Here is a 26,840-nt window from a genome sequence, read left to right as displayed (position 1 = left end):
TATATATCCATGTGCGTACGTATGCACACGTGTGCTCAGATACACAAGACAATCCACTGAAACAATGACAGAAAGAGCATTAAAATTTTACTATTCTCCTGAATCCAATCATTTTTCTTCAAATCACTAGGAAAAGAATAGACTTAAACAGACTTTTACAATATAGCTTACACATTCCTGTTAACACAATGTAAACTACGGTACACAGAACCACTGAACTACAAAACAGTGAAGTAAACTCCACTCTACAACCCACAGAAATCCAAAAAACTCTCCTTCTTCTTGATGGTAGAATTTCAGCAAGAAAGAATTTCACTTAGTCTTAAGATCAACAACAACAATGGCAAAAGGTAAAGATTTTTTTAAAATTTATATTGTGCTAAATATCTATGCTGACACTTCTCTTTACCAGTCCTTTGACTTCACCCATTAACCTACAAAGAAGTTCCCAAACAAGAAAGCTCTTAATGCCTCTTGTCTGTTTTATGCTCCAGGCTTTATTGCATTAATAGACAGTGACAATTATCAACTTATAATGAGAGATTGCAACTAAATCCAGAATAAAGCCACAATAGAAACAAACTAACTTTCACTAAATAAAATGGAATCAAATATTACCAATTATCTCACATAGCCAGGCCAATTTCCAATGTCAAAAGTCAAACAATAGAAAAGTGATATTTTAGGGGGATAAGATCAAATATTAAGGAATTAATATCAATTAAAAATGTATATTATGGACTACTGAGTTACAATAGTGAACAAACACGATGTTTGGGTAACGAGTCTTCATCACTTTTTTTTTCCTCCGCTTTTTACCTTTTAATTTCAATATCTTATTAATTTAGGTAAGTTTCGATTGATAAAATTCTTATCACATCTGGCTTACAGAATGCTCCATATCTGAGTTCACCAGGACATAACAGATCCATAAATGGATCACTCTGTCAGGCGTCTAGATGTTTGCTAATGACAACTTAATTGTTTGCTAATCACACAGCTTTGAAGTTTGTTGCAAGCTAACAGTGACAGTTTGTCTGAGGCAAATGAACTCTCTGGCTTCAGCTATTACATTTCAAACATTAAAAAGTACTTAAAGAGATACTTCAAATACTGTTGAAAATGAGGCATTTCAGTGACAGCAATGGAGTTACAATTGCATGATAACTAGCCTAAGTGAGATTGGACATAAAACCCTAAGCTTTATAGTGTTATTTTTACCTACAAATATTACTTCCTATTAGAGTGCTACTACATATCAGTATGAAGAAATTAATACTACTTCCAAAAACTAAAGAGAAGTGGGGCTGATAATCTAATACTAATGAAACACGAGAATTACTTGATTTACCTGACTCTGCAATTCACTCTGTTGCTTCAGGCGAAGATTTTCTGGTGTATCAGCCACCGTAGTGAAGGACTGCTTTGGGTAATGTCTAAAACAAGAAGCACAAAGCCAAAGGGTAAATATTTACACATGATAGAAAGTCAAATATATCCCAACACTCTTTCCTATACTGTACAGAACTATTTCAGAGTTTACTGGGTTTGTGACAGAAGTATTTAGTCTAAAAATATTGTGTCAGTCATGCCTTGCAAACACAACAGGAATGAGTTCCTGTAATAAGTCTAAATACCACCCATCATCCTGGCCACTGTCTGCTGAGACCAACAGAACAAAATTTGTTTTCAATAGAGTGAACAAAAGTATGTTTAACTGCACTTTCTTGGTATAGTCATGTGATGAATGAAGACTGAAGTAGAATGCCTTAAAATATAAGTGGTGTATATAAATTCAAAAGTTACATAAATGAGTATAAATGGAGTAGCATGGTGTCTTAAATCCATTAGTGCAGAAACCTGAGGGATCAAGACAGGTTATACTGACATTCCAGGTACAGAAAGTCAAACACTTTAATGTGTTGATACACATGTGTGTACACAAATGTGTTGATACACTGCTGTATATAAAAGAAAAATCATATCTACTACCAAAGGTTGTAATGGCTCAGAACTGCAAACTAATAGTCATCTCTTTTTTGATTTGAAATTTTACACCACTATAACGCATTCCTACTATTTTCTTTGGCATTTTAGACATCTTTAATAGTAAAATCCTAGTCATCATATTTAGATTTCATTTACAGAACTATGATTTATTCATAGATTTATCCTGTAACCTTACTGCCAAACTGAAAGCTATCTCATAGGAAAGACCAACAAAAGAAGAAAATAACAACAGTAGACAGGCTATCCCAAAAGACAACATGAGGCAGCAACATTTTAATGAAACTGATTCTTACTAATTTATTTCCAGAACCTTCAGTCTCAAACCAAAAGATTCAGCTTACATTATGTGAGGCACTCACGCATTCAGTTACCACTCACAGCTTCTCATGTCTGTCAGGTAATCCATTTGTGCCTCTAACATTTCAGAGGTAAAACAAAACAGGCATAGCATTTTAGACACAACATTTGCAGCTTAATATCTGCAGAGGGAGTAAGCACTAAGTAAGAGTCAAAAGACTGAGGACATACAGTATTAACCTTGAGTTTGCCCACGGAAATGTTTCTCTCTAATGTGTTCTTTCAGAAACTAGTTCGGTCTCTACAGCTCCATCAGAAAATTTCTGTGCTTTGCAAATATGATACATATTTTCAATCAAAACTGTAAGTTTTATTTTCCATTTACAAGTCTTATTTCCATGAAGTCTATGGTTTCATAGTTAATTTTTATCTGACAGACGGAGGGCTAATGCCACTGCACGTTTAAAAATTTAAGGTGAATTACATTCCCACCTATTAGTCATTCGTCTGGAATAGCCAACATCACTGAAAACCAGAAAAATAAAATCCCAGTCATGACACAATCCAGCCAATTCTTCTGCAGCTACAGTCCTCCCAAGCCCACCTAAGCTGTAGCTCAGGCCGCAGGAAGCAGTGTTTCTTGGGAACGGTTTCATTCAGCCCATGCATGTGCTGAAGGAGGCTGCTGCCTGTCTTCCTCCCTTCTCAGACCAGGGGCTCCCCACTGCCAGACGATGCCAGGGAGCTGAATGGCTCAGCCACAGCTCCAGCAGCACATGGGGAGACAGGACTGGGCTTTGCTGAGGGCACAAACTGGAATCAGTGCTTGCAGGAAGCAAATGCTATCAGCACAAGAAAGTGCTGAATGCCTTGGGAGAGGCAGATACTTGCAGAAGTGAAGGGTTTTCTTCCCCTTTATGTCACCTCTTCCCTCATCCTTCCTCATTTGGTATAGAAGAGAAAGACAAATGCCAGACTGGCCACAAGGAGGGCCATGAGTTCCATTTGGAAAGCAGCAATGGACAGATGGAGAAGGCAATGAGCCACCTCACAGCCAGGGTTTGCTGATATCCAGGGAAAATTGTAGCAATGAAGAGTGTGCAGTGTAAAGAAAGGCAGCCTCTCAGATATCCATAGATAACTCAAGCAGAGAACAGAAACCTTGCCCCCAAAATACCAACTGCCACACACACGATTCAAAAACAATGTTATGCACATGTCGAATGCCAAAAACAATCCCATAAAGTTTCATAGCACTGCTTTTTATCGTGGTTATGTACCATGACCCTGGTACCACAATCACGACAATCAGCTGTACTCATCCCCTTTAACATGGGGAGCACAGAGCAGGAGCCAGCTCAGGTGGCTTCTTTTTGCCAAATCCCCCTGTGAATCCATGGGTAACACTGAGGCAGGTGTCCTAGTCACAGCCCTCAGACCCTGCTGGCAACAGCAGCAGAGGTGTTTCTGTAAAGCTAGGCTCCCAAATTATCCTCCTCTATATTCTGAAGCATATGAGAGTATACCTTGTCCCTATCCTACACCAGCTTTTATCTCCGATCATTTGCAAGTGAAATGTTTTTTTCCACAATTAGTACTCAGAAACTCACAGGTATTTCAACAATCAGAGCAAATCACTTGAGCACTGATGTTATCTAAGATCATTACTTATTTTAGAAACAGTAGCTCCATATTTCAAGTGGAAAAGGTATTCTTTGTCTTGAACAAGTGGTGCTTTAGTATGCTTCAAATGACAGTGCAAACTGATTATATCAATGAAAAGTATTTACACTTGAACATGGAAGTAAATAGTTCTCATGACAAAATGAAAAAACTGCTGAAATTGAAATCGGCCTTTAAACTGATCATATTAACCATTTATCACAATGTATTACTGTGATTAAAAAAGAATCATTTAGCAAAATTAAATTAGCAAAGCATTCTACTATGGGCTGTCATTTTAGCTGTAGCTGATTTATGAAACCACCCACACGGTTTATCAACCAGAAAGACACGGTTTTATATGCATCCTTCTAATTTATGGAAATTCTTGCCTCCAAACCATTAAAAACACTAGTATTAAATTTAAATCCCATCTTCAGCATTTACATTTGTTTTAAGCTTACTGATACTGTCTTCAGAATCACTAAAAGTATCAGTAATTAAGACATTATCTGAAAACTATCTAAGATGCATTATAACACTGCACAATTCTGACTGAAATAGAGGTCTTATTAAACATGAATGTTAAAACGATCAAATCTGCTTCGTAACTATCAGATTAAGACTATACCACATTTCATTAGAATGGTCTGAATAGGGTGAATGAATGGATGGCAACAGCCTTGAACTCACAGGGCTCCCAGTGATACCGCAGCCCCTGGTAAGCTCAGTTTCCCTTTGTCTGAGGTGATATCTGAGGAAAAAGCTGGGAATTGGTTAAAGAGGTTGATGTCATGCCAGCTGCTTAATAGCAGTGTCCAAAGGATTTTGTTTGTTTGTTTTAAGTCTTTGTTACTAGTCTAAGTCTACTTAGCAATATGTCTTACCACACTAATGCTATTAGGATTAATCCTGTATAAAGACCTATACAAGAAGGCCCAGAACAAATCAGTATACACATGATGGTGTTTCTGCTATGTACTGCATTGCTAGCTTCTGCTGCACAGCTTGATAAATAAATTAAATCACAACTCAATCTCTGACTGTATGAGAAAACACAATCACTTTTGAGACTTGGAAACAATAACAGCAAAACCTTCAAGAATTCAGAAAACTACCTAGGAAAGTTTCTTAGCTTTTCCAGTGATGAATCATAGAAAATTTCCCAACTACTTGTTAGGCTTTCATCAGCTTTTCCACACTTTCAAACCAACAAAAGGAATAAAAACATGTTCTGAGAGATAATGGGATGAAGATTCAGCTTTCCCTGTTCTGAAAAAGGTCAGATTCAAAGCCTGAGATAAATTCAAGCCTGTTCTGAAATTAACATGTTTGTGCCTCTTTCTTGCTCATTTTGATTTATCCAACATTTAAGATATGACTAAGAGATTTTTCGTGAGTGTATTTTCGAACTGTAATGTTAGCTGTCACAGTTACAGAATTACAACACTTAACTAGATTTCTGTCAGGTTATCTCTTCCCCTAGAATATCTATTCTAAATTGTCCACAATGTACAAATTGTGATATCTTCCAAACAGAGAATATCCACAAGCTACACAAATGAAAATTATTTCCCTTCTGCTAAGGAGAGGGACAGCTCTATCAAATCTTTTCAGAATACCAATTACCATCACTGTCTGTCACATCGGGCTATACCTGTCCTCTCCTAATTTTTGTTTCTAGTTCTTCTAGTTCAAGTTGACTCTAGAGGACAAGGAGGTTAAGAGAAAAAAAAAAAAAAAAGGAAAAAATGCACTTGTTTTCAGTTGCAGTAATACAGACTGGAAAAAAAAAATCTGAAAATTAACAAAATGAAATTAAACCAATATTACAAGAATGACAAAAAACACACAGACTGCTTTTACAACCAGCACCTCTGTATAGCATACACATGAGCTTCAAACTGAACTTGAATAGTGAATAATGATGTAGTAGTTTGGATTCAACCCAAACTCATAACACCTGATGGACAGGTAGGCAAGTTCCTTCTCAAACCTGTAAGGGCCCAGTATGTTAATCGTGGTCTGAGCCCACATCCACAAACACCACTGAATTCAGCACAAAAACACAGAGGAGAAACAAAGAGCGGCAATTAACTTTCATACAGGAGACATGAGAAGAAATAATTTACCTAGAAAAAGGAGAGAAGGTATTAAGCTCTCCTCAGCCAGTGAGTGTTTAAACTGGCAGCTTACCCCCAGGTTTGAAGACTCAAGGGACTACTTTCCACTCCTTACCTTGAAACCATGCCATTGCACAGAAAGGAATGTAAGATGTGCAACAGAAAATAATAAAAAAAAAAAGCAGCAAAAAAAAGCAGGGAAACCTTGCCCATGGCTGACTTCTTGCTTCAGACTTCTTGTTCAGTTGCACTTCCTCTTCTGAAGCTCTGAGAGGGATTTCTCTGGGTTTTCTGTTTTGTTTTGAACCTTCTGTACAAGTTCATTTACCTGTATAATATTATAAAGGCTTTTGGATGAGGAATAATCTAACTAGTGGGTAACACAGCTTTGGTACTGCAGAACTCAGGCAACAAGGCAGGCAAGGAAGGTTTGACAGCTCTCCACAAATGACTTTGAGGACAGAATTCTTTGTGGCTTCTGGCATCTGCCATGCTGTATGAAGAATAGACACTCTGGCTGCGATTCGTTTGCTTTAGAAAATAATTTTCCTGTTTTCATCTTCTATTGTTCAAGGGATTGCTTTTTGACATACTTAATTTGTGCATCTGTATTTCTTATTTGAAGTAGAAGAGACAGTTGTTCCAGTATGCCCGCTAAATACAAGTTCATGTTTATGAGAAAATTCCCCTAGAGAGGTGAGTTTGGATTGGTTTGAAGGAGGTTTAGAAGAGAGGGATGTCCACAAATAAATGTTAGCAAGGATATTCTATCTGCTTGTTGGGGTAAGTCAATCCTCACAATCCTCACTTCTGGAGCAAGTGAAAGACCACGTATCACTCTACTGTAGAACCAAACCCATGTTGCACAGCTTTGTGTTGCCAGCCTTGCATTTGATACCTTTTCACAGAGACTCATATCTGGGGCTGCCTAGAAAAGTTAGGGTTAGGGACCACATTAAATATTCTGACTGTATTTGGCCCCAAGATACAGTGTCTTACCGTCCTCTGCTAGAGGCTGTAAAAATGAAGCTTTTAACAAAAAACAGCAAGGCAGAAAATGATGTCTACATTTCAGAGCAAACAGCATAAAAATTGAATAACCAGTCCTAATATCAAATTTCATGGCTCTTACAATTTGAAATTCCATACAGAAATTCGACTGCGTCAAAGTAGTAGAGCGGCTGTCTCAGCAAATGCATGGCATATGATGAAGAACACCTGAAATCGCAGGAGTGGACTACTTAAAAAAATCTTTAAAAATACAACAGAAGAGATACGCAGGTCATCATTTAGGAACCTTGCCATATGACAAAAAGAAATGGTATAGTGCAGCCAGCTGGCATCCAGATTTAGGGGGAAAAAAACTAAAAGCCCAGCACCACGGACTTTAATAGCAGAACTCCCAGAATTTTCACTGGAGCCAAGCTCTACCTTTTCAAAAATTTTCATTTCGATATAGCTATTCCCCAGCTATGGGATGCCAATGCTTGGGGGAAAGAAATGAATCTTCCTATCACACTGAAAGCCCCGAGCTATGCAGGAATCCCTGTTAATGGACACTGACAGCAGATTATAAAGTGAGAACTGTTGGAGCAGGATCCACAGAGGATGACCAAAAAGTTCATAGAAGGAAGAGGGAACTCTGGCAACACAAAGTGAAAAACAAAAACGTGACTGCAACAGCAAAATCTGCAGAAGAACACTGGAAACATGTCAAGGGAAAAGACGCACACCTTGTACCATTTGCCAGTACTAGACTGCTACCAGGACTACAGGCAGTGAGTTTAAAGCTCACCTGGATTAATATATTACCCATACACAGAAAGCTCCACAGGTTTTTAAAAAAAACTTTTTTTTCTAATATTTTAAGTGATCACCAGTGACACATCAAAAGGCTGATGCCTCAGTATTTCCAAATACTTCCCCATGGCGTGATTGTTACTATTTCCTTTCAAAATATCCATGAGACAAAAGCCCATAAATGTGAGCAGCAAAAAACACAGTCTAAAGCAGAGTTTCTCAGTACCTTCACTTGCTAATTTACAGCAGCAGATCTAGCATGGTAAGCTAACACATACCAAGATCCACAGCTGCTATGGCTGATGCTGTTTTATCCCTTCAGCATCTCTTTTAAGAACCCCAGTAATACGACACAGAGATGCCATAAAAGCAGTATGCTCTGCACAGGTCCAAAAGCTTGGTTACTTCAGCATAGCCCTGACATGCTGCATATTTATGACACCTGGACAGAGCTGGTTTGCTCAAGTTCTAGGGTTGACTGGGGTATAATTCATGCCTCCAGCAGTGACAAATTTACTTACAAATTTCCTAAATTTTCCTATCAATTACTCTACCAGCAATGAATGGGTATCTCAAGCAGCATGACACTGAAATATGCAAGTAGGATCTAAATTCTGCTCTTATGTGATGTGTGCACTTTTTTATCCCCTAATTCTGATTTTTTTCAAGTAGTAAGAACTTTTATGCCAAAAAATTACTCGCATAAATGCTTTCTCTGCTTACCACAAGCGACCATCTCCGTACGTTGCCAACTGCAAGGATTCCCACCTTACATATCAAGACTACCAAATCTTGCTGGGTTTATAGGGGAATGTTTTGTAACTTCCTTTCTTCCACATACTGTCATTTCATCACCTGATTTTTAATAATAGTTGTACATATACTTGAATCATTTCCATAAATCTTCCTCAGGTAACAAAATCTTTTTTGATTCAGTGAAATGAGTCGAAGACTATATATGTAATTTATTTAACCATTTCCTTACAAAAGGAACACTATTTATTACATGAAACAACATCTTTACAACTACAATTGCTTAAGCAACATTCTTTCTCTATGTTCCAGTACCACACCTCATCTATTCCTATCCCTCATACACAACAAAGCACTTTTAATAAAAAATCATCGTTACCTCAGCCTGTCAGACTTACAATGACCAACTCTCTCTGTGCTTGTATAGCAAGCCAAGCTTTGTCATGACTGATGACGGACACAAAAAGCCCACCCAGCAGCAGGAGCTTAAAACACGCTAAAAGTGACCTCCTAAAACATTAAGCAATGAGGATTTCAAAAGATGTGTTTACATTAAACATCATGACATTAAGAAAGAAAATACATAAGATAAAAACTGTATTCACCATATGAATATTGGAAAAATATAGGTATGGTATTGCAACAGGATATTCGCAAAGGAAAATTCTAGGGGTTGTAAACACCACAACCATCTGGTGTAGGATTTTGTACAGCCCTATGTGACTGCAAATCCCGAGAAGCTGATTGTAAATCAAGCTCAGTTATAGGATTTACATCTAACTCTCATCATCTCTGTGCTGAAACATCTATCCAGTCAGGTAACATTGGTTAAACGCTTTCTATTAACAGAAATTAAAGTCACTTAGAGAATATCCAAGAGTCTGGGCATTTTTGATTGGAATTAGAGTCCCATTCAATTGATGAATGCAAAGAAAATGGTTTCACCCCTGAACTATTATTTTTTCTATGCATTGTTATTAATGCTTTCTGCAGCATCCCCATGCTTAGCATTCAAGATAAAGCCAAAACACTGTACTCAAGAAAAACAAACTTCTCCTATTTCAGATGTACATGTCTTTCATGCTGAGAAAATCTTGCTAGTAACCACATCTTATAAACAGGTACTTAAGACAAGATCAGGCATTCAAAAGCTCCTAGATAATAGGAAGTACTCAGTACATGGATTGAAATGGAACATCTAAATGGACATCAAAATTTAAAGCTTTCTGATACAAAGTCCATCCAGAAGTGAAATAAAAGCAAAACTTGAATCTGTCCCAACTACACTTTTTTTCTCTCTCCCAGGTTTTCATATGCAAAAAGTATGAACTTTCATTGTAAAAGAATTAATGGCAAAAATCTATGACAGAATAACATCAGAGATCAAGAAAGAGTGATTATCTACTGATTACTGTATGTATTAAGCCTTCGGTTCCAAGAAAATAATCAACTGAAAGAATATTTGCTACCAAAAAATATTAAATTTACATGTATTCATTGAAAAACTGTTAGTTCATATATGAGTAGATCACAGTTGTAATGTAACTGGAGTACAGCTGTTGCATTTCTAAAACTGAAAGAAGACAACTAGTTATAAACCCAAATCCTGGGAAACCAAAAATGGATTTTTTTTTCCTAGTTTCCAGCTTCCCTGTTTTCTACTACATAACTCCTCTGTGTAAGCTGACTATTTTTAATTGCTTTTTATGCTTTTCTTTGCTTCTTTTGCAAAACTATAAAGCCAAGCTACATTAGACAATTCATTGGTGCTTCTGAATTCCAAACTTATCCTTCCAAGACATGGTAAATAGGGACACTAAAAGCCACCTGGAAGACAGAAGTGCTAGAAGGACATCATATTTCTTTTGACCTTGCAGAAATTACTCTTTAGATGGCTATCAGCAAGATGGGAAATCTAAGGACCCTAAAAGCCAAAAAGACATCTGCTAAGTCAGCTGTTTCCCAAGCGTAACTGGATAACCGACTTTAAGCACTATGGGTGCTCAGCCATCCTGGAGTGTTTAGCCATCCGTGTTATGTACTACTCCCCTTCAGAGGGACTGCTTCTGCAAGTTACTACAGAGGCAGACCTAGTATATTGTAATCTAAGTAACTGGGATGTTATTAAAAAACTGGGGGAGGAGACCAGAAGGGAGATGGAAACAACTAGTCTTGAATATCTTAACACTGTTAACCTCTTTAACTGTAATTGCGGTGTTAAGCATTTTTTCCTATTAAACTGTGCCAACAACAGCAACTCTAAGCTAGCAGGAAAAAAAAATGTAAATTAAACAGAGTTATGTTTACATGTGTATCAGAGTAAAAAATGGAAAACCTATTTTTTTGCCAAGTGAAAAATGACAAAATTAGTAGGGTAGAGATGCCATTCTGTTTTTACATTTCTAACAGAGTTGGCAAATAATAGTGCACACAAACTCACAGTTGATTTAAAAAAAATCCATTTTTCTTTATCTTTCAGCATCACAAATAAAGAACTTGACCTGTAATTCGTAGCAATTTTATATTTTATTTATTTAGAAATTATTTCCTTTTTAGCAGGGCTTGTAGTTGTTGCATTTCTTGTAATACAGCAGAAATTTCAAATCAGGTAATACTGCAGAGAAAAATCCTTTAGAAAATGTGGATCTGCATTGTTATATTAAATAACACATTTCTAATAATTTCAAAAATGTACTACTTGCTTGTTCACATACTGTAAATTTTAAGTATGTTATTTGTAGTTTTATGAACTGTCCCAGTTGTAATGGATCCACTTATATAAAATGAATATTAGAAGCACAATAATGCAAGAGTTTTATAGCTTATGCTACTATAGCATGTAAAATTTCATATTATAGCACATTTATCTTCACAAAATTATTTTATCATACATCCAGATTTTGCTCACAAATGAAGAATACTTTCAGTAAAGACTGCTTTGTCCAATTCCGCTGAAGCAGTAACAGCATATAAAAGCTAACAGTGTAATTTTCAATGTAAATCCTTGGCAAAAGTCACAATGACTGACAGTTTTGGAATAGGATGTCATATTACACAGAAGATATGGTCTCTGTGTACCAAATGCTAAAGCGTATGTACTCAGACCAAACTACAGATGTTTCTTTATTTACTGCGAGAAAGCAAAACCAGGTAGCATATTTTCACATAATATCTTTCAAACACCCCCAGAACTGCTGCATATATTATGCTTTCTGTTCCTTACGGACTGTTAACTATTTTCACAATAAACACAGAAATTCTCCACCAGTATTGCTACAAAAAACCCTCTTCCCTCTATTTCCTTGTTGCTTTCTCTATTTTTTCCCTGTTGAAATTATCCCGCCACCCTGAATGTATAGGAGTTGATGTCACAGTTATTCATGTATTCAACAAAGACTTAGGCAAAAGAGTAAGTTTGAGGTAACTGATAGAGCATGAGCTTTCTCATCACTTTCTTGGTCATAAACCCTAAATTTCACAGACACAGACCCTGTTTTAGAGACCAAAGCAACTGCACTGGATGTCATTTGGGGTGACTTGCACAAGTTTCCACAGTGTTATTCAAACAACCAGGACCTGATGACATCTCCTGAGCTTTTCACTCCCTTAGCCTGAAGACCAGCAATCCTCACTGTAAATCTGCATCTTTCAGCAACTTCAGATCAAAAGGCAAAGAAACCTCTTCTATCTCTTCCCTGGAAAAAGAACAGCTGCTGAATGACTGCTGATATCCTAACAAAGGAATCTCTTAAGATGTAAAATAGTCCCCCCCCAGAAGTATGTTAGCTGAATTAACATGCATGAGGTAGGCAAACTATTTCTAAGTTAATCTACAAAGATGGCCTTCCCAGAGCATAGACTAAGTATTTTAATTACCAAAAAAAAAAAAAAGCAGAAGAAAAAGTAATTTCCATGAGCTATGTAAAAATTCAACCTATACAAGAGAGAAGATGCAATGTCACACTGTTAGATCAAGTACAAAAAAGTGAATTATGGAATAGGCAGAGAAGAAAGGAAGTCATCCAATCATTGAAAAAACAGGTGACATGCATAAGATGAAACGAGAAACGAAAAGCTGGTGCTGCAAATCACACAGCATAGCTGTTAAATAGCATTTACACCACAGGAACACAGACAACCTGGGAGGGAATTCATAGTCATGAAAAAAAAAAGAAAGTCAAACATCTCCCAGTTCTCTTCCTTATGCTTAAATGCTGCAGACAGGTCAAAAATCTGGCAGATGTCACTGTCTGGTCCCCCTTCTACACCCACTACTAAATTCCTGCAAACACATCAGCTATATCTTTCATGGCCAGAACCCTCAAACACAGAACTGAATACATTTGGAATACAACAGAAGGTGTCTTTATGAGTAGGAGATAAAGAGAGAGATAATAGGAAATGGAAAGCACACTATATGTAGCTGCTATATTTAAGTTCACAGTGACACAGGGTTATATTTGTTAATAGCTGAAGGTTGTTCATAAACACCTAAGATAATCTCATCATTGAAAAACTATTACTTGTACTGTGCATGACCAGTACCACCCCTTTTCCCTGATAGCGTAAAAAAAAGCTAAGCCATTAAATGATCATCTTAAGAAGTGAATAAATCAAGGTTGCAAGACCATAGAGATTCCTTTAAATTGATCTGTGGTTTTTTTCAGCAGGTAAATTATTTCAGAACTCTGTTGTTCTTTTGCTATTTCAGTACAGTGCTAATGATCTTCTCCCCAGAATTTTGTTCCAATTGCATATGGATTATTAGTAGAAAAAAATATTCACAAAAGCAAAAATAAAATACTTATTTTATAAATATGAATGAAAAAACAATCAGGAAATAATTTAATTATTTAAAAGCAACTTTAACTTAGTTTCCACAGAATCACTAGGCTCTTCTAATTGTTGTTACATTTCTTTCTACATATTTACCGATCATCTTTGTACACAGTGAACGAGCCAACCCTGTCTGTTCACAGAAACTAGAAGTACATTTCCACCAATTTCTTGCAACTCATCGAGGAAGAAGCCTGAAGGCTCTGAAGCAGTTCAGCAACTAAAATCACCTAGGTGCCAGCCCACTCACTTCAAATCACTGTTACAGTGCATGGCTGCCTCTATGGAACTGTTGCAATTTACACTAAAAACATTTTAGATTCCAAAAACTCTGTATTTTCTGTATAATTCAAAAACTAGTATAATATTTTAAAGCTCAAAGAGCCATACATCTGCCAAAACTAGACGTCTCTGCAAATGTCTCTTGGATATGTATCTTCCTTACTTGTATTGCTCCAGGGGGCTGCATATGGACCTTCAGGCTTTGACACAAGTATACAACCAGACAAGAGCATGGAGTACCTTCCACAAATAGCTTTTAACACAAGAACAAATGCACAATACAAAAACAGTTTCAACATTCAAACTAAAGCACTTCCAAGTGCTTAAAGCAGTTTCTAAGCATCTGCTTAGAACTAGCACATTTCTCAAGTCTGCAGAAGAGCACAGTTCTGCCATGCTCCTTCTTATGTTTCTCCTCCTGCACCATTTGAGCCTTTGCCTGACGGAGCTCTGTTTGCATTTTCTTCAAAACCCAGAGACCAAGATTTACAAGGTGTTCAGCCACATCACTTCCTACTCAAGGTGACAAAGACCTCACTTGAGAAAGCTGAGGCCTCTGTGGAACAGATCAGCGGCCAGGAAAAGCAAAGAGAAAACCTCTGCACACTGAAGCCCAAGTTTGGTAAGCATGTCAACCAAGTGAAAACTGAAATATCTGGATGACAGTTGCCCACACTCTTTACTTGATGAACATCCTTAGTTTCACTGAAATCCAAACAGTGAAAAGCCATGACTGAGTCCAAAGTAAGTACCCAGGAAAAAATAAATAAATAAATCATGAGCCATAACTTTGGTGAAATAAAAAGATGTCTTTGAAAAAAAAGTCGAGTGCATACTGAATTAATCTGGCTTTGTCAAACTTGTTAAAAACATACACGCTGTGCATTGCTCACTGGTGAAAGACTAAACATTCTATTTTGATGGGAAGTTGGATATATTATGAAGAATAGCTACAGAGAATACTGTCAGCAGAGCTGTTTGAACAACAGAATTTCTGCTCTGTAAGAAATAAAATGGAAGAACACAGCATAGCTATTGTAGTTGTTCAGAATTTAAAGTATATATATATATTTACATTTCCCATGGAAATACTTTTATGTCTTTTTTATTTATTTATTACTCTTTCATACAAGCCTTTTAATGTTTTTTCATGTCTTTTAAGGTTCTTTCATTTTTTATAAATGAACTTGAACTTGGAGCCCAATCTCCGGGGGTTTCTGGCTCAGACACAATGTCTAGTCTCCTGGTTCCAAATCAGTCATTAAAGATTGATGAGGTCCTGCTCTGAAAATACAACTGATTCATGAGCCTAAAAGCATGGGAGATACGTTTATTGAGGTTGCCAGGTTGACAGCTATGGATTCAGGCACCCAGACTTAAAGGCTACATCTGTGCTAGTAAATCAAAAAGCATCCAGCAACATTCTCTAGCACTGAGGCTAGCTTGCATGGAGCAGCCTACATCGACTGCTCAGCTTCCCCACTGTCCCAAACAGGGTCACCACATGCAAATGGCCTAAGGAGAGAAGTTTGTTTTGCCATGGTCAGAATCATAACAAGGAGTTGTCTGGGAAAGAGTGACTAGCATAGGCTAAAGCTATTGTGCCTGGCACCATTTTATCAATTGAATAGTGTAGTCACCTGAATTTAATACCACGCTTTAATTTGCTGGTACAGATGAAGCATAAGAATCCTGAATAGAGTTGTTGTCTCACTAAACAACCAGCCTCTGCTTTCAAGAAAGAAACTTCAAGAATGACTTCTGCTCTGACATTTCACCAATACCAACATAAGTTCTTCTGTATGGCTTTTCTGAACCTTCTTGCCTCTGTTTCTAAACCACAGACCCAAAGAAGATTTGACGCAGCATGGGACCCCTGAGAATTGTCAAAGCACACTCCACTTGAGCAGGTTGCTCGGGATAATAAACTCTACTGAATACCTCTGAGAACTCCACAGCATGCTCCAGCCACCTCACACTGGAAAATCACCCTCACATTCACCTTTGCGGCCCTTCACTTCACTCCTGTACATCTGTGTCTTTCCTGTACCAGAGACCCCAGCACTGGACACAGCACGTGTGTCCCACCAGGGCTGAGTAGAGGGGAAGGATCACCTCCCTCCAACTGGGGGCAATACTCCTCCTAGCTCAGCACAGAAGGCTGACGGCCTTTCTTGCTGCAAGACTGCACTGCTTGCTCACATCCAACTTTTTGTCCACCAGCGGCCCCAGAGCCTTTTCGGCCAAGCTGCTTTCCAGCTGGTCAGGGCCAGCCTGTACTGCTGCATTATTCCTCCTGCATAATCCTATGAGGGGATTATTCCTCCTCAGGGGCACGACTTGGCATTTCCCTATGAGTTCCCTACCAAGGTCCTTCTGGATGGCAGCACAACCCTCTGGTGTAGCAGCCACTCCTCCCAGTTTGCTGTCATCTGCTAACTTGCTCGGTGTGCACTCTGTCCCATCACCCAGGTCAGCAGCGAGGCTATTAAATAACACAGCTCACAGCATCATCCTCGGGGCAGACCACTAGTGACCAGCCACCAGCAGGACTTTGTGCCACTGATCATGACCCTCTGAGCCTGGTAGCTCAGCCAGTTTTCAGTCCACCTCCCAGCCCATCTTTTTTAGAAGTATCTAGCCCCTACTTCCTCAGTTTTTCTCTGAGGATGGTATAGGAGACTGTCAAAAGTCATACTAAAGTTGAGATAAGCTGCCATGCATGGTCAAAAACTTGGATTAGAAACCTCTACGTAAAACTAATCTTCCTTTACAGAAGGAATAACATTAATATTGAAATACTTTCCATCAAGATTTCCAAATTAATCTTTTTTCTTTTTCTTTTTCCTTAGGAGCTAACTTTCCAAGAACCAGGAAAAGTAGTAATTTCCTTTTTTCACCCTACCACTAAGTGACAGCCATACTCCTATGGGAATGGTAGAAAATTTCCTCGTTCATGCCTTAAATTTAAGAATAAATCAACGATTCCTTTCTGTGTAATCTGTATCTCATTGTCCGTTGCAATTTTTCAAAACCCCCAAATAATCCAGAACTCCACTTAAAGGACAGAGTAATGACTCACTCTCACGGTTTCCATCTGCTTATACAAATGTTCACAATCTGACTTCACGTGTACGGTGACACAATGCACCAAAGAGCTAACAGACTATACAGTTTACTCATACAAACAAAAGATAAAATGGCAGAGATTACGCTAATAATGACATGCTGTTCAAAGACATATATAGGTATCTACTCTCCTCTTTACAAGTGGACTTTCTGAGATGCTGTTGCCTTTTTTCTCTGATGTCCAGAATATATAATGAATATTATATATTCATTATAATTTAAAACCCTAGCTTTCTATTAGCAGTTTAAGTAAGAAATAAAAGGGCACATAAATTTAATGTTTAAACAAACTTTCTTATGGTCACTAGCTTCTTGTAACTAGTGCGCTTTAATACTAAATTTCCCACTACTGAGAACTCTGATACACAAATCATGTAGGTTTTTTTGCTCCCCAAAAGCAATGACTGCCAATTAAGGTCAAAATACAGCTGCAAAAAATCATAATCAAAGTAAAATCAGTGGCAGGATGAGGAGAAATTTTTCCATTGGCCAGCACTGCAGCTGGCCAGGGAAATGACTCAAACTCTCTCAGTGCCATTCACTGCTCATCCCTTTCTTCTGCCACTTTGTCTCTTCTCAAATCTCTACTGCTAAACCTCTGCCTACTGCTTCTTGGCTGAAAGTGTTGGGAAGGAAACAATAAATGAACAAGGACTCTGACATGCCAAAAAAGGGTTCTGTTTCCAACAATAATTCTTGTAGAAAGGGCCAGCAGTACAGCTAAGCATATGTACAATTCTCTCTATGTGGTGCTGCAGACAATGATAGCCTTGCATATGTCCCACGATAGGTTACTCCACCACCAGCCTACCAACAGATGGAGGTAGAAAGACATACCAAGGTGGCATATTGATCACTAGTAGAGAAGAAGGCTCAACCATCTGCCTCCTGCTACTTGCATGACAATGCAAGCCGCGGTTTAAAACACCCAGTCTTGCGGGATAGCCTAAGCGCTCTGCTCACACCCTGTGTGGGGTAACACAGCTTCTCTTTACACAGGAAGACACCTGGGGCTGCATTAGCAGGAGCACAGCTAGTAGATTGAGGGAAGTGATTATCCCCCCTCTGCCTAACACTTATTAGGCCACATCTAGAATTCTGCAGCCAGCACTGGGACAACAATACCAGAAAAACAATAAACAGGAGTGAGAGCAACAAGATCTACCAAGATGGTCAGGTGGCAGGAGCACTTACCCTATGAGGACAGCCTAAGCAAACAGGGGTGATGATGGAGAAAAGATGGTTACCATTTCAGCAATGGCATGAAATTCAACAAGGGTAAATGCCAGGTTCTGCACCTGGGACAGAGGACACAGGCACAGACTGGGAGGCGAGTTGTTGGTGCTGGTTGACAGCAGGCTCAACACGAGCCAGCAGCGTGCCCTGGCAGCCAAGGGGGCACTTTGGGGTGCCATAAACACAGCACAGCCAGCCGATCAACAGAGGTGATTCTTCTGCTATATGGCTATATGTAGCACTGGTGTGGCCTCACCTTGAATATTGCTTGCAGTTCTGGGCTCTGCAGTATAAAAAGGATGTTAAAGAATTTTAATGTGTCAGGGGCATGGAGGGGCAACAAAGCTGGTAAAAGGGCTAGATGATATGTCCAGTGAGGAGAGGCTGAGGACACCTGGGTTGTATAGTCTCCAGAAAAGGAGGCTAAGAGGTGGCCTTATTGCTCTCTGCAGCCTCCTGAGTAGGGGAAGCACAGAGGGAGGTGCTGGTCTCTGCCCCCTGGGGACCAATGGCAGGATGTGATTTCACTTGTGAAGTCAGCAGTGAGAACTTGCTGATGTACTTATATATAAAGCACATTTATAAGCATGTGCTTCAATCCTCCTTTTTAGAGTGAAGTTGAACAAAGCATATTTAGTGTAATGAAAAACAAGCTCAGTAAACATGCTACAGAATACTCACGCCTTCATGTGCCTGCACAGTAGCCCTCACTGTGAATTTTGGCAATGCACAGAGGTGGGCTGGTAAAAACTTGGACAAACAATCAAACTGGAAACAGGGAAAAATTTGCAAGGTCCTTTACAAAGCAATGGCCATTTTTAATTCTTTCCCAGACATAAACTAAATAGTCTTAAATGTCAGTTTTACCTTGATACTGAATAACCTACTTTTTTTTTTTTTCTTTTTTTTTTTGTACTGCATTCCTTTCTTACACCACTGCTGTGTTATACATGTGCACACACTCCTACAAAATACTCCACTGTTGTGGTTTAACCCGGCTGGCAGCTAAACACCACACAGCCGTTCGCTCACCCTCCCCCCTCCCTCTCTGAGATGGGGGAGAGAAACGGGAAAGTGAAGCCGGTGAGTTGAGATAAAGACAGTTTATTAAGACAGGAATATAATAATAACAATAATAATAATAATAGTGATAATGATAATAGTATTAATAATAATAATGTGTAAGAAAACAAGTGATGCACAATGCAATTGCTCACCACCCGCTGACCGATGCCCAGCCTATTCCCGAGCAGCCGGCCCCCCCACCCCGGCCAGCCACCCCTATATATTGTTTAGCATGACGCCAGATGGTATGGAATACCCCTTTGGCCAGTTTGGGTCAGCTGTCCTGGGTCTGTCCCCTCCCAGCTCCTGCTGCACCCCCAGCCTGCTCGCTGGCAGGACAGAGCGAGAAGCCGAAAAGTCCTTGGCCTGGTGTAAACACTGCTCTGCAACAATTAAAACATCAGCATGTTATCAGCGCTCTTCTCATCCTAATCCAAAACATAGCACCCTACCAGCTACTATGAGGAAAAATTAACTCTGTCCTAACTGGAACCAGGACATCCACTGAGATCCTCACCAGTCAGAAAGCACTGCAGCCACAACTGACTTTGAAGGAAGTAAAGGTGGCCCAGGGTAAGAAGCAGCTGGTCCTAATGAATGCAAGCAGCAGGGGCTGTCACCAGTACAGAAAGAAGCTGAACAACCAGGTCAGCAGATGAAAGTGGACAGTCTGCTGTATGTGACTGCAACTCAGTCCTAAATACCACTGAGAAACACTTCAGTGGAATACAGAATAGCTTTACACTGCTTTGCATCCCAGTTGAACTTGGCTTTAAGTCCTGTTAAGACTTCTCACAGCAGTCCCTTGTAGACTAGTTGATGTGAAAGTCCTCATGAGACCAAAATCTGGAAGCCTAAACCACTGGATATCTGCACAGCACTTTATTTATTTCCAGTAACACGTGCCCCAGATGTCAGTGAAAGGCAAAATACTAGATACAAACAATAATGCAAAGACTAAGATGGTGAACAGTTAAAATAATTAGCTCCTTAACTGAATGACTTCTTCAGTTATACTCTGCTTTGAATGAGGATCACATATCTACTATAAATAAGAGAGGAAATTTTCATAACCGCATATTTATTGACCTCTGCTGAGACAGGAAGAAAAATGATGCAGCAGCAATTAAAAACACAGCACCTCTTTCAAACGTAACACCTATATATGTAGCTAGAAGAGGATACGCATTATCTCCTGTCTTTGGTCAACAGTGTAACTTTAAGCTGCACCAATTACTTTTCTATTTATTTCTCCAGTGAGTCCGAGAGCATGGACCAGGTAATGGATATAACTCCGAGATGCACACTCTTGCCAAACCTGACCTAATCCATACTAGCCTTAGCTACAAGTTTCTAGTTAAAGCAGCCCTGTGTTTTCTATTTCCTTTCATTCGATTTAATCAGTCCAATTTGAGCTTTGCCTGTTTTTAAAAGACAGATTTTACATAGATTAGAAAACTAACCTTCTGCTGAGAGGCTGCTGTTAGTCATCTGAATTGAAAGCATACAAGGAAATCTGGATGGGAAAAAGATGGTAGAACAATGACAGAATATATAGTTGTAGATCTGGAAAAAAAAGATGGGAGAGGATGGGGAAAATTATGGTCTAAAAAAAAAAAAAACTGTTTCATAACCGAGGAAAGCAGAGGAGAGCAGCTAGAGAATGGGCATAAACTCTTTTCTTTCCTGCCAATGCACTATTAACTGATACAGTGACAGATATAGATGGAAAATAGGTCAGCACAGAACAGAATCCCTACATTGCTACCTTTTGCCAGAAGAAAAGAGGACAGGATGCTCTTTTAGAAAAACATGATGCCATGAAATGCAAGCAAAATACAAGCAAGTCTCTTGTGCTTTCTAGCATACAATCTGCCCAGAAATGTCAAGAAATACAAACATTAATATATATCTTTGTCACTGGGAAAAAGAATACACTTACAGATCAATGGAAACTACTCCCTGATTTATGGATCTCATATCCCTAGTAATACTTCTCATAAACATCATGAGTCCATATGGTGTCCAAGTGTTAGATTTTGTGCTTGATTTAGCTAAAAGATATTTAAAACAAATAAAACAAGACCAAAACTGTTCCTGTGCAATTGGAGGGTTCCCCAGTAACTCCTGCTTAGATTAGCCTCAGGAATGAGCTCTTTATGATTCAAGTGCATTCAATTAGACCTAAAGAACTTCCCATGTAGAAGGTAAGAGTAACAAGAAGCATTTTATTCAGAGCTCCTCAAAAACTCCTGTGTGGAATTGCAAACCAGGTCTATCTGGATTTTTTTAGTGACACATACCCTGAGTAAGGTGACCATTCACTGCTCTGAAAAGGCTTTACTAGGTTAATTTTTTTAAAAAACACAGCTCACAGCTCTGACTAAAGAGCCTGACTTCCGCAAGGAGACAATAGCAAACCTGGGAAAGCCAGCAGCACACAAACAGTGCAGCAGAACTCTCTAGTATAAAAGAAAAATAAAGTGGGACAGAAAATAAAGGAGGCAGGGGACAGCCATGCCAAGAAAATAATAAAAAAAATGCACATGCTCGCATAAACACATATGCAGAGTTTCATAAACATAAAATGACAAAGGAGAAAAAATAGAAAACAGCAAATTAGTGAGAAAAAATATGGCAGAAGCAACAAAAAGCTACATTTTACTGTGGTTTAGAGAAAATGACTCAGCATTCTGTGGGCCTAAAGTACAGATTCTGCTAAACTTTAAACATCTCTGGAGATATCGATTAGGTTAGAAATCACAACTATGACAACTGCATAGCAGGAGAAATTACTCCCTCACGACTGCAATCAGGAAGATTTGCTGGGAAGGAAACACGGAGGAGGGCATGATCACTACCTTTAATAAACAATAGAGCTGGAGCAGGAGCTAGAAGAAAGCGTGTCATTGTTAGCATGTGGCTGCTGGCTGAGCACAAAAAGAAGAGAGAAAAGGAAAGACAGAAAACTGTCATAAAAACTGTCAAAAGCTGATCTGCAGACAATCACATAATACAAGTCAGAATATGGAAAATGGCTATTGACTAATAACTCGCTAGCCAGCATCTACACAGAAAGACAGTAAACAAATACACAGAGCTTTTTCGTTTTGGTAGGGTTTTGTCAATGCTTTGGGTTGTCTTTTTTTTTTTTTTTTTTTTTTAACTTTTAGACTATTTATTTGGTGATAACTGATTACTGTCTTTAAAAGGTGTGAAGCAACAACACAATTGGAAACACAACTATGCTCTGCTCCCACAGTAAACACCTGTCAGTTCAGGGCTCAGCCAAAGCGTTGGCTCGGTCCTCTACAGAGAAAGCATGGCATGATGGATTCTTAGTTTACTTCCTGGACATCGTATATCATTAGCACTTTAAGGTCAATGAAAAGAAACAACTATTTACAGTGGTATAGACTACAGCCAACAACTGCCTAGAAGTAACATTTTGCCAATTGCTCCACAGTGCTGATACTGAAAACAACCACCAACAGCTTTATGCTCGAGTAAGAAGCAACTTAAAGCACTTGTATTGGTTACTCCTTACTCATGCTTTCTTCAGCAAATACTTAACAGGCTCTGCTGATGGGATTGTGCCAAATTAATCCGCCCAGGGAGCAGTCTGTAGCCTCCATTGCATAGGGCCCAGCCTGCTGGGCCTGGCTGGCCTGGAAGCTGGCCTGTGGCCTCGTGAAACATGAACCACAGCAAAATTGCCACCGCGGAATTAGCTAAAATGAAGAAACCTGAGTAAACCTCAGTAAAAATGTGCCGATATGTGTGAGTTCATAAAATGCAGCCAATGCATGGTTTTGGTTCTGGAGATGGGTTTCCCCCTTGGTCTGAGTTGTGGCCTCAAGAATCTAGTCATGCTGTACCCAAAGACACAGCGTGAATTTCTCAAACTCCTTACCAGTTTCACTGTCAAACTATTACAAAGTATGCAGAAATATCACTGTTATTAGGAGTGGGGGTATTTTAAAATTAATTAGTCTTGATTAGATAAAGTGGTTATGTGTACTATAAACTCTCAACAGACAAAGAGGCATCAAATCAAAAAGGCCCAGAAAGGCACTAGAGCAAACACATCACATTCCTGGAATCAATAAGCAGGTAGCTGGGGAAAGGCACTAGTTTTCAATTCATATTTTTTCAGCATGACAAACACTTCGATGTGAGTAATACAAAAATTTGCAAGGTAGTATAAAACTGAGATTCTCTGCACAGCTTTCTACGTCAAGAAGCAAAACCATGAGCTTTTTCAGTGAGCTTTTTCACTCTTTTTCAGTGAAAAAAACTCTCCCTGACCTTCCCCAAGAACAGCAGAAGGGGTTTGAGTCAATAGCAATCCAGCACCAGCTGCTGTAGACAGGACATCAGTTGCTGAGCCTGAATCTAATCAGTACTGACACTCCCTCCTAAGTGATAATCATTGGATCTTATCACCTGCCCTTACTTTTTACCAAGGAATGCTGCTGCACACTATTATTTTGGTTGCAAAGTGAACCTGAAGAGCCTAAGACAGCATCTGTTGCCCAGTTTGGAAAAATCTATACCACTTTGATACACAGGAAAATTACAGCCTCCATCAGAAAGACAGCATCAAAGGCGTACTACATTTGTAACGTGTTTATGTTTCCTTTCTTATATCAAATAATTCATTAAAAAAACTATGTTTATATAGATATTTTTAATAAATCAAGAGTAATCAATGTTTTATCTTCTGCCCAAGTCTTCCAAAGACTTATATTTGGTATTCAATACAAAAATAAGTGACTATAAAGCTATTCTTAAAAAAAATTACCAAGAAAATTTTCAGGGTGATGATTGCTTTCTATACAGAGAATTACAAAAGCGTTATCGTGTACTTTATACAGGATTTTATAGCTTTTTGAAGCACCTCGATTAATTTAAATGTTTTTTTCTTCCGATAAACCTTTTTTCTGTTGTCTGCAAGTCTGGTAAAAAGAGGAACAGGGACCATCAATTTATGACAATTTATCTCATATTCTTAGAAGCAAGACACAGAGAAGTGAATTTATTATTTTTTTCATTATTCTATTCTAGTTCCAATAAGCAGATTAGCCACGTAGTCTCAGCTACTGGAATACTGAAAAGTCCTACCACATTGCTCTGCAATCATGCAACATGCTTGAAATTTAAAACCAAATGAAATCCACCTATTCATAGCTTCCCAGTACCTCCACAAACATCACATACTTTATTATCATTTTTTCACACCAGCAAAATTTCTATTTTAGCATCAGATTGTTTGATGGTCACTACAGTTTCAATCCCACTTATATGGCTGAAGTCTAGATTTTTTTTATCTGGTTTCTCCAGTTGAGAATGAATGAGCTTCTTATAGTTCCTTCTGTTTTTCACACCCTCTATCTAAAAACCAAGCAATCAGATATTGTGACTGAAACTCTCCATTGTGTTTTAGCTATATACCCACAGGGTATATTTTTCTAATTTTGGGGTATATTTTTCTAATTTGGTTATAAGATGTAATGAACGTGCAGCCTAGAATGGGAGGATATTTTCCCAAAGGCTTAGGGTCATAAGCAACAAGGAACAATGCAATCATCCTTGATTCCTCAATCCTGTAGTCACTGAAAATTTGTGACATTTGATTTACTGTTTGGAACCATCTCCTAGGCTGTTGGTTGGTTGGTTGGTTTTTTGCTTTGTTTTGTTTTGTTTTTTCTCACCCTCTAACCACACTACTGATGCTCAATCCAGGAGTTTCTCTCCAGGCAGCTTCCACTTTCCTTTTGGCAATTCAGCAATACTCCATCTTTGGCCCTCCCCCAACCCTCCTCACAACTTGCATTTGCAAGCAAATTTCCATTTTGCCAAAAACTTCCAGCTGTGACTTTGCAGTCAAGATCTATCCCCTCAGGCAGGGAATTCATCTAATTAGATTCATCTAATCAAACACAGACATCTACAAAGTATGTAACTACATCTGAGACTAGTCATCTAGATTCCATTAATAGTTAATAGAGAGGCACTTCTAGATATCTAATACAGATCTGATGAGTCATGTCTTAGAAGGGTCTATTCCTCTCTGACTACAAACAGATTTCAGGTGATACCAATATCTACAATATAAAAATTCGAAGTTTACTGCCTAAACTTTACTTCTCTAACATCTCTTTGGAAATTGTCTGCTGTCCATTTAAGACACACAGACTGAAACACAGAATTCAACCCCTAGCTTCCTTGTTACTGTTTTTCTCCTTCCACTATTTGTCATACCTACCTACTGCTTCTCATTTTATACTTATAGTATATATACCTATAATATTTAACCTTTGGATTTGGACTAAAAATCAGTAGACAGACAGTTTTTCAACATAAAGTTTTTCTTCTACTACAACCCAATATATAATTGCAAATTAACATTAAACAATATTTTCAAAATTCTCTGCACATATCGAGTACATGCATTTGTATATACTGATCTTCCTTGAAAAATACAATAAGCATCCTACATATTCTTTGTGCATGTCTATAGATAACTAATTATAAACAAGATATTTTTCATAGTAATTAACTACTTTTTTATATCCACTAAGCAAAATCAGTGAACTAGTGGTCAGAGGGCACGAAAACAAATTTGTAGTATTTTCCTATAGATAAGATACAAAAATGTATTTGCATAAACCAGATTTTGAAAGTGTGTGAAAAAAAACGTAACTCTACTCAAAATAGATTACAATAGTAAAAATTTTAAAAAAAAAAGTACATTAATTAAAGCAGGCATGATAAAATGATATTAATCATTTTAAGTATTTCCATTCTTACTAAGACATTAAAAAATGTTGTGGGGTGGGGTTTTTTGTTTGTTTGTTTGCTCGTTTTGTTTGCATGTTTGTTTGTTTTTGCCTACAGTAAGCTTGAAAGACAGGAAAAAACACCATTCTAGTTGTAACAGAGCAATAGGAATACAAATTTTAAAAAGAAAAAAAAAACGGCTCTCCTGTTCTATGAACAACATAGACATAAGACATAGACATAAGACATACACAGCATATTCTAGTGTCAGACTACCCCAGTGCTATGGAAGGGAACAAAGTTGACAGGAAAGGAAAAACAAAAAAAAAGAAGAGCCGTTATAAAAACTGCCTACAAAATCAATATGTGTACCTGGGCTGGTAGGAAGAGTGGCTGCTGCTAGTGTGAAGGTAGGTACAAGGATTGCTGCTGGGCAGATGTGTGGCCTCTCAGCAGATGTCCAGACAGCCAGCAAGGGTACACTGTGAAAAGAGTATGGGGCTGGATGCCTGGCTAGCATGTTTCCTCCTGGAAATGGGCTCAGTTTCTCAGCTACAAAGTTCTCTCCAATCTCTCAAATTCCAAGCCTTCTCCTCCACACTAATTGCTTTCTTCATTCTCTTACTTGCCTTACCACATATTATCAATTAGCCTAACTCCCAAGCAAGAGGAAATATTTACAAAAGCAAGAAAAGGAGAGAAGGAAAGAAAAAAACAAAAGGTTAAATTTCTCCTTTCATGTCATGCTAGCTGTATTGCAGTAAAAGATGGAATAGATTTTTGAAAAACTAAATCCTGCAAGGGAGAGAGATCATTAAAAATATTCTCTAGATAATTTTTGAAGTTATTAGCAAAGCACTGTTT

General features: G+C 38.4%; 1 protein-coding gene across 2 annotated transcripts in view; it reads right to left on the bottom strand.

Moving 5' to 3' along the window:
* NEBL (nebulette) overlaps positions 1–26,840 on the bottom strand; it is a 261,505-nt gene that overhangs the window by 182,487 nt on the left and 52,178 nt on the right. For both annotated transcript variants that reach the window (XM_048061776.2, XM_048061778.2), the window contains exon 3: positions 1,352–1,436. In XM_048061776.2, the coding sequence (XP_047917733.1) occupies positions 1,352–1,436 (85 nt within the window). The remainder of the gene's footprint in view (positions 1–1,351; positions 1,437–26,840) is intronic.

The sequence above is a fragment of the Anser cygnoides genome, chromosome 2, assembly GCF_040182565.1.
Source record: "Anser cygnoides isolate HZ-2024a breed goose chromosome 2, Taihu_goose_T2T_genome, whole genome shotgun sequence".
Taxonomy (NCBI): Eukaryota; Metazoa; Chordata; class Aves; order Anseriformes; family Anatidae; genus Anser; species Anser cygnoides.
This window is presented reverse-complemented; position numbering and strand designations above follow the sequence as displayed.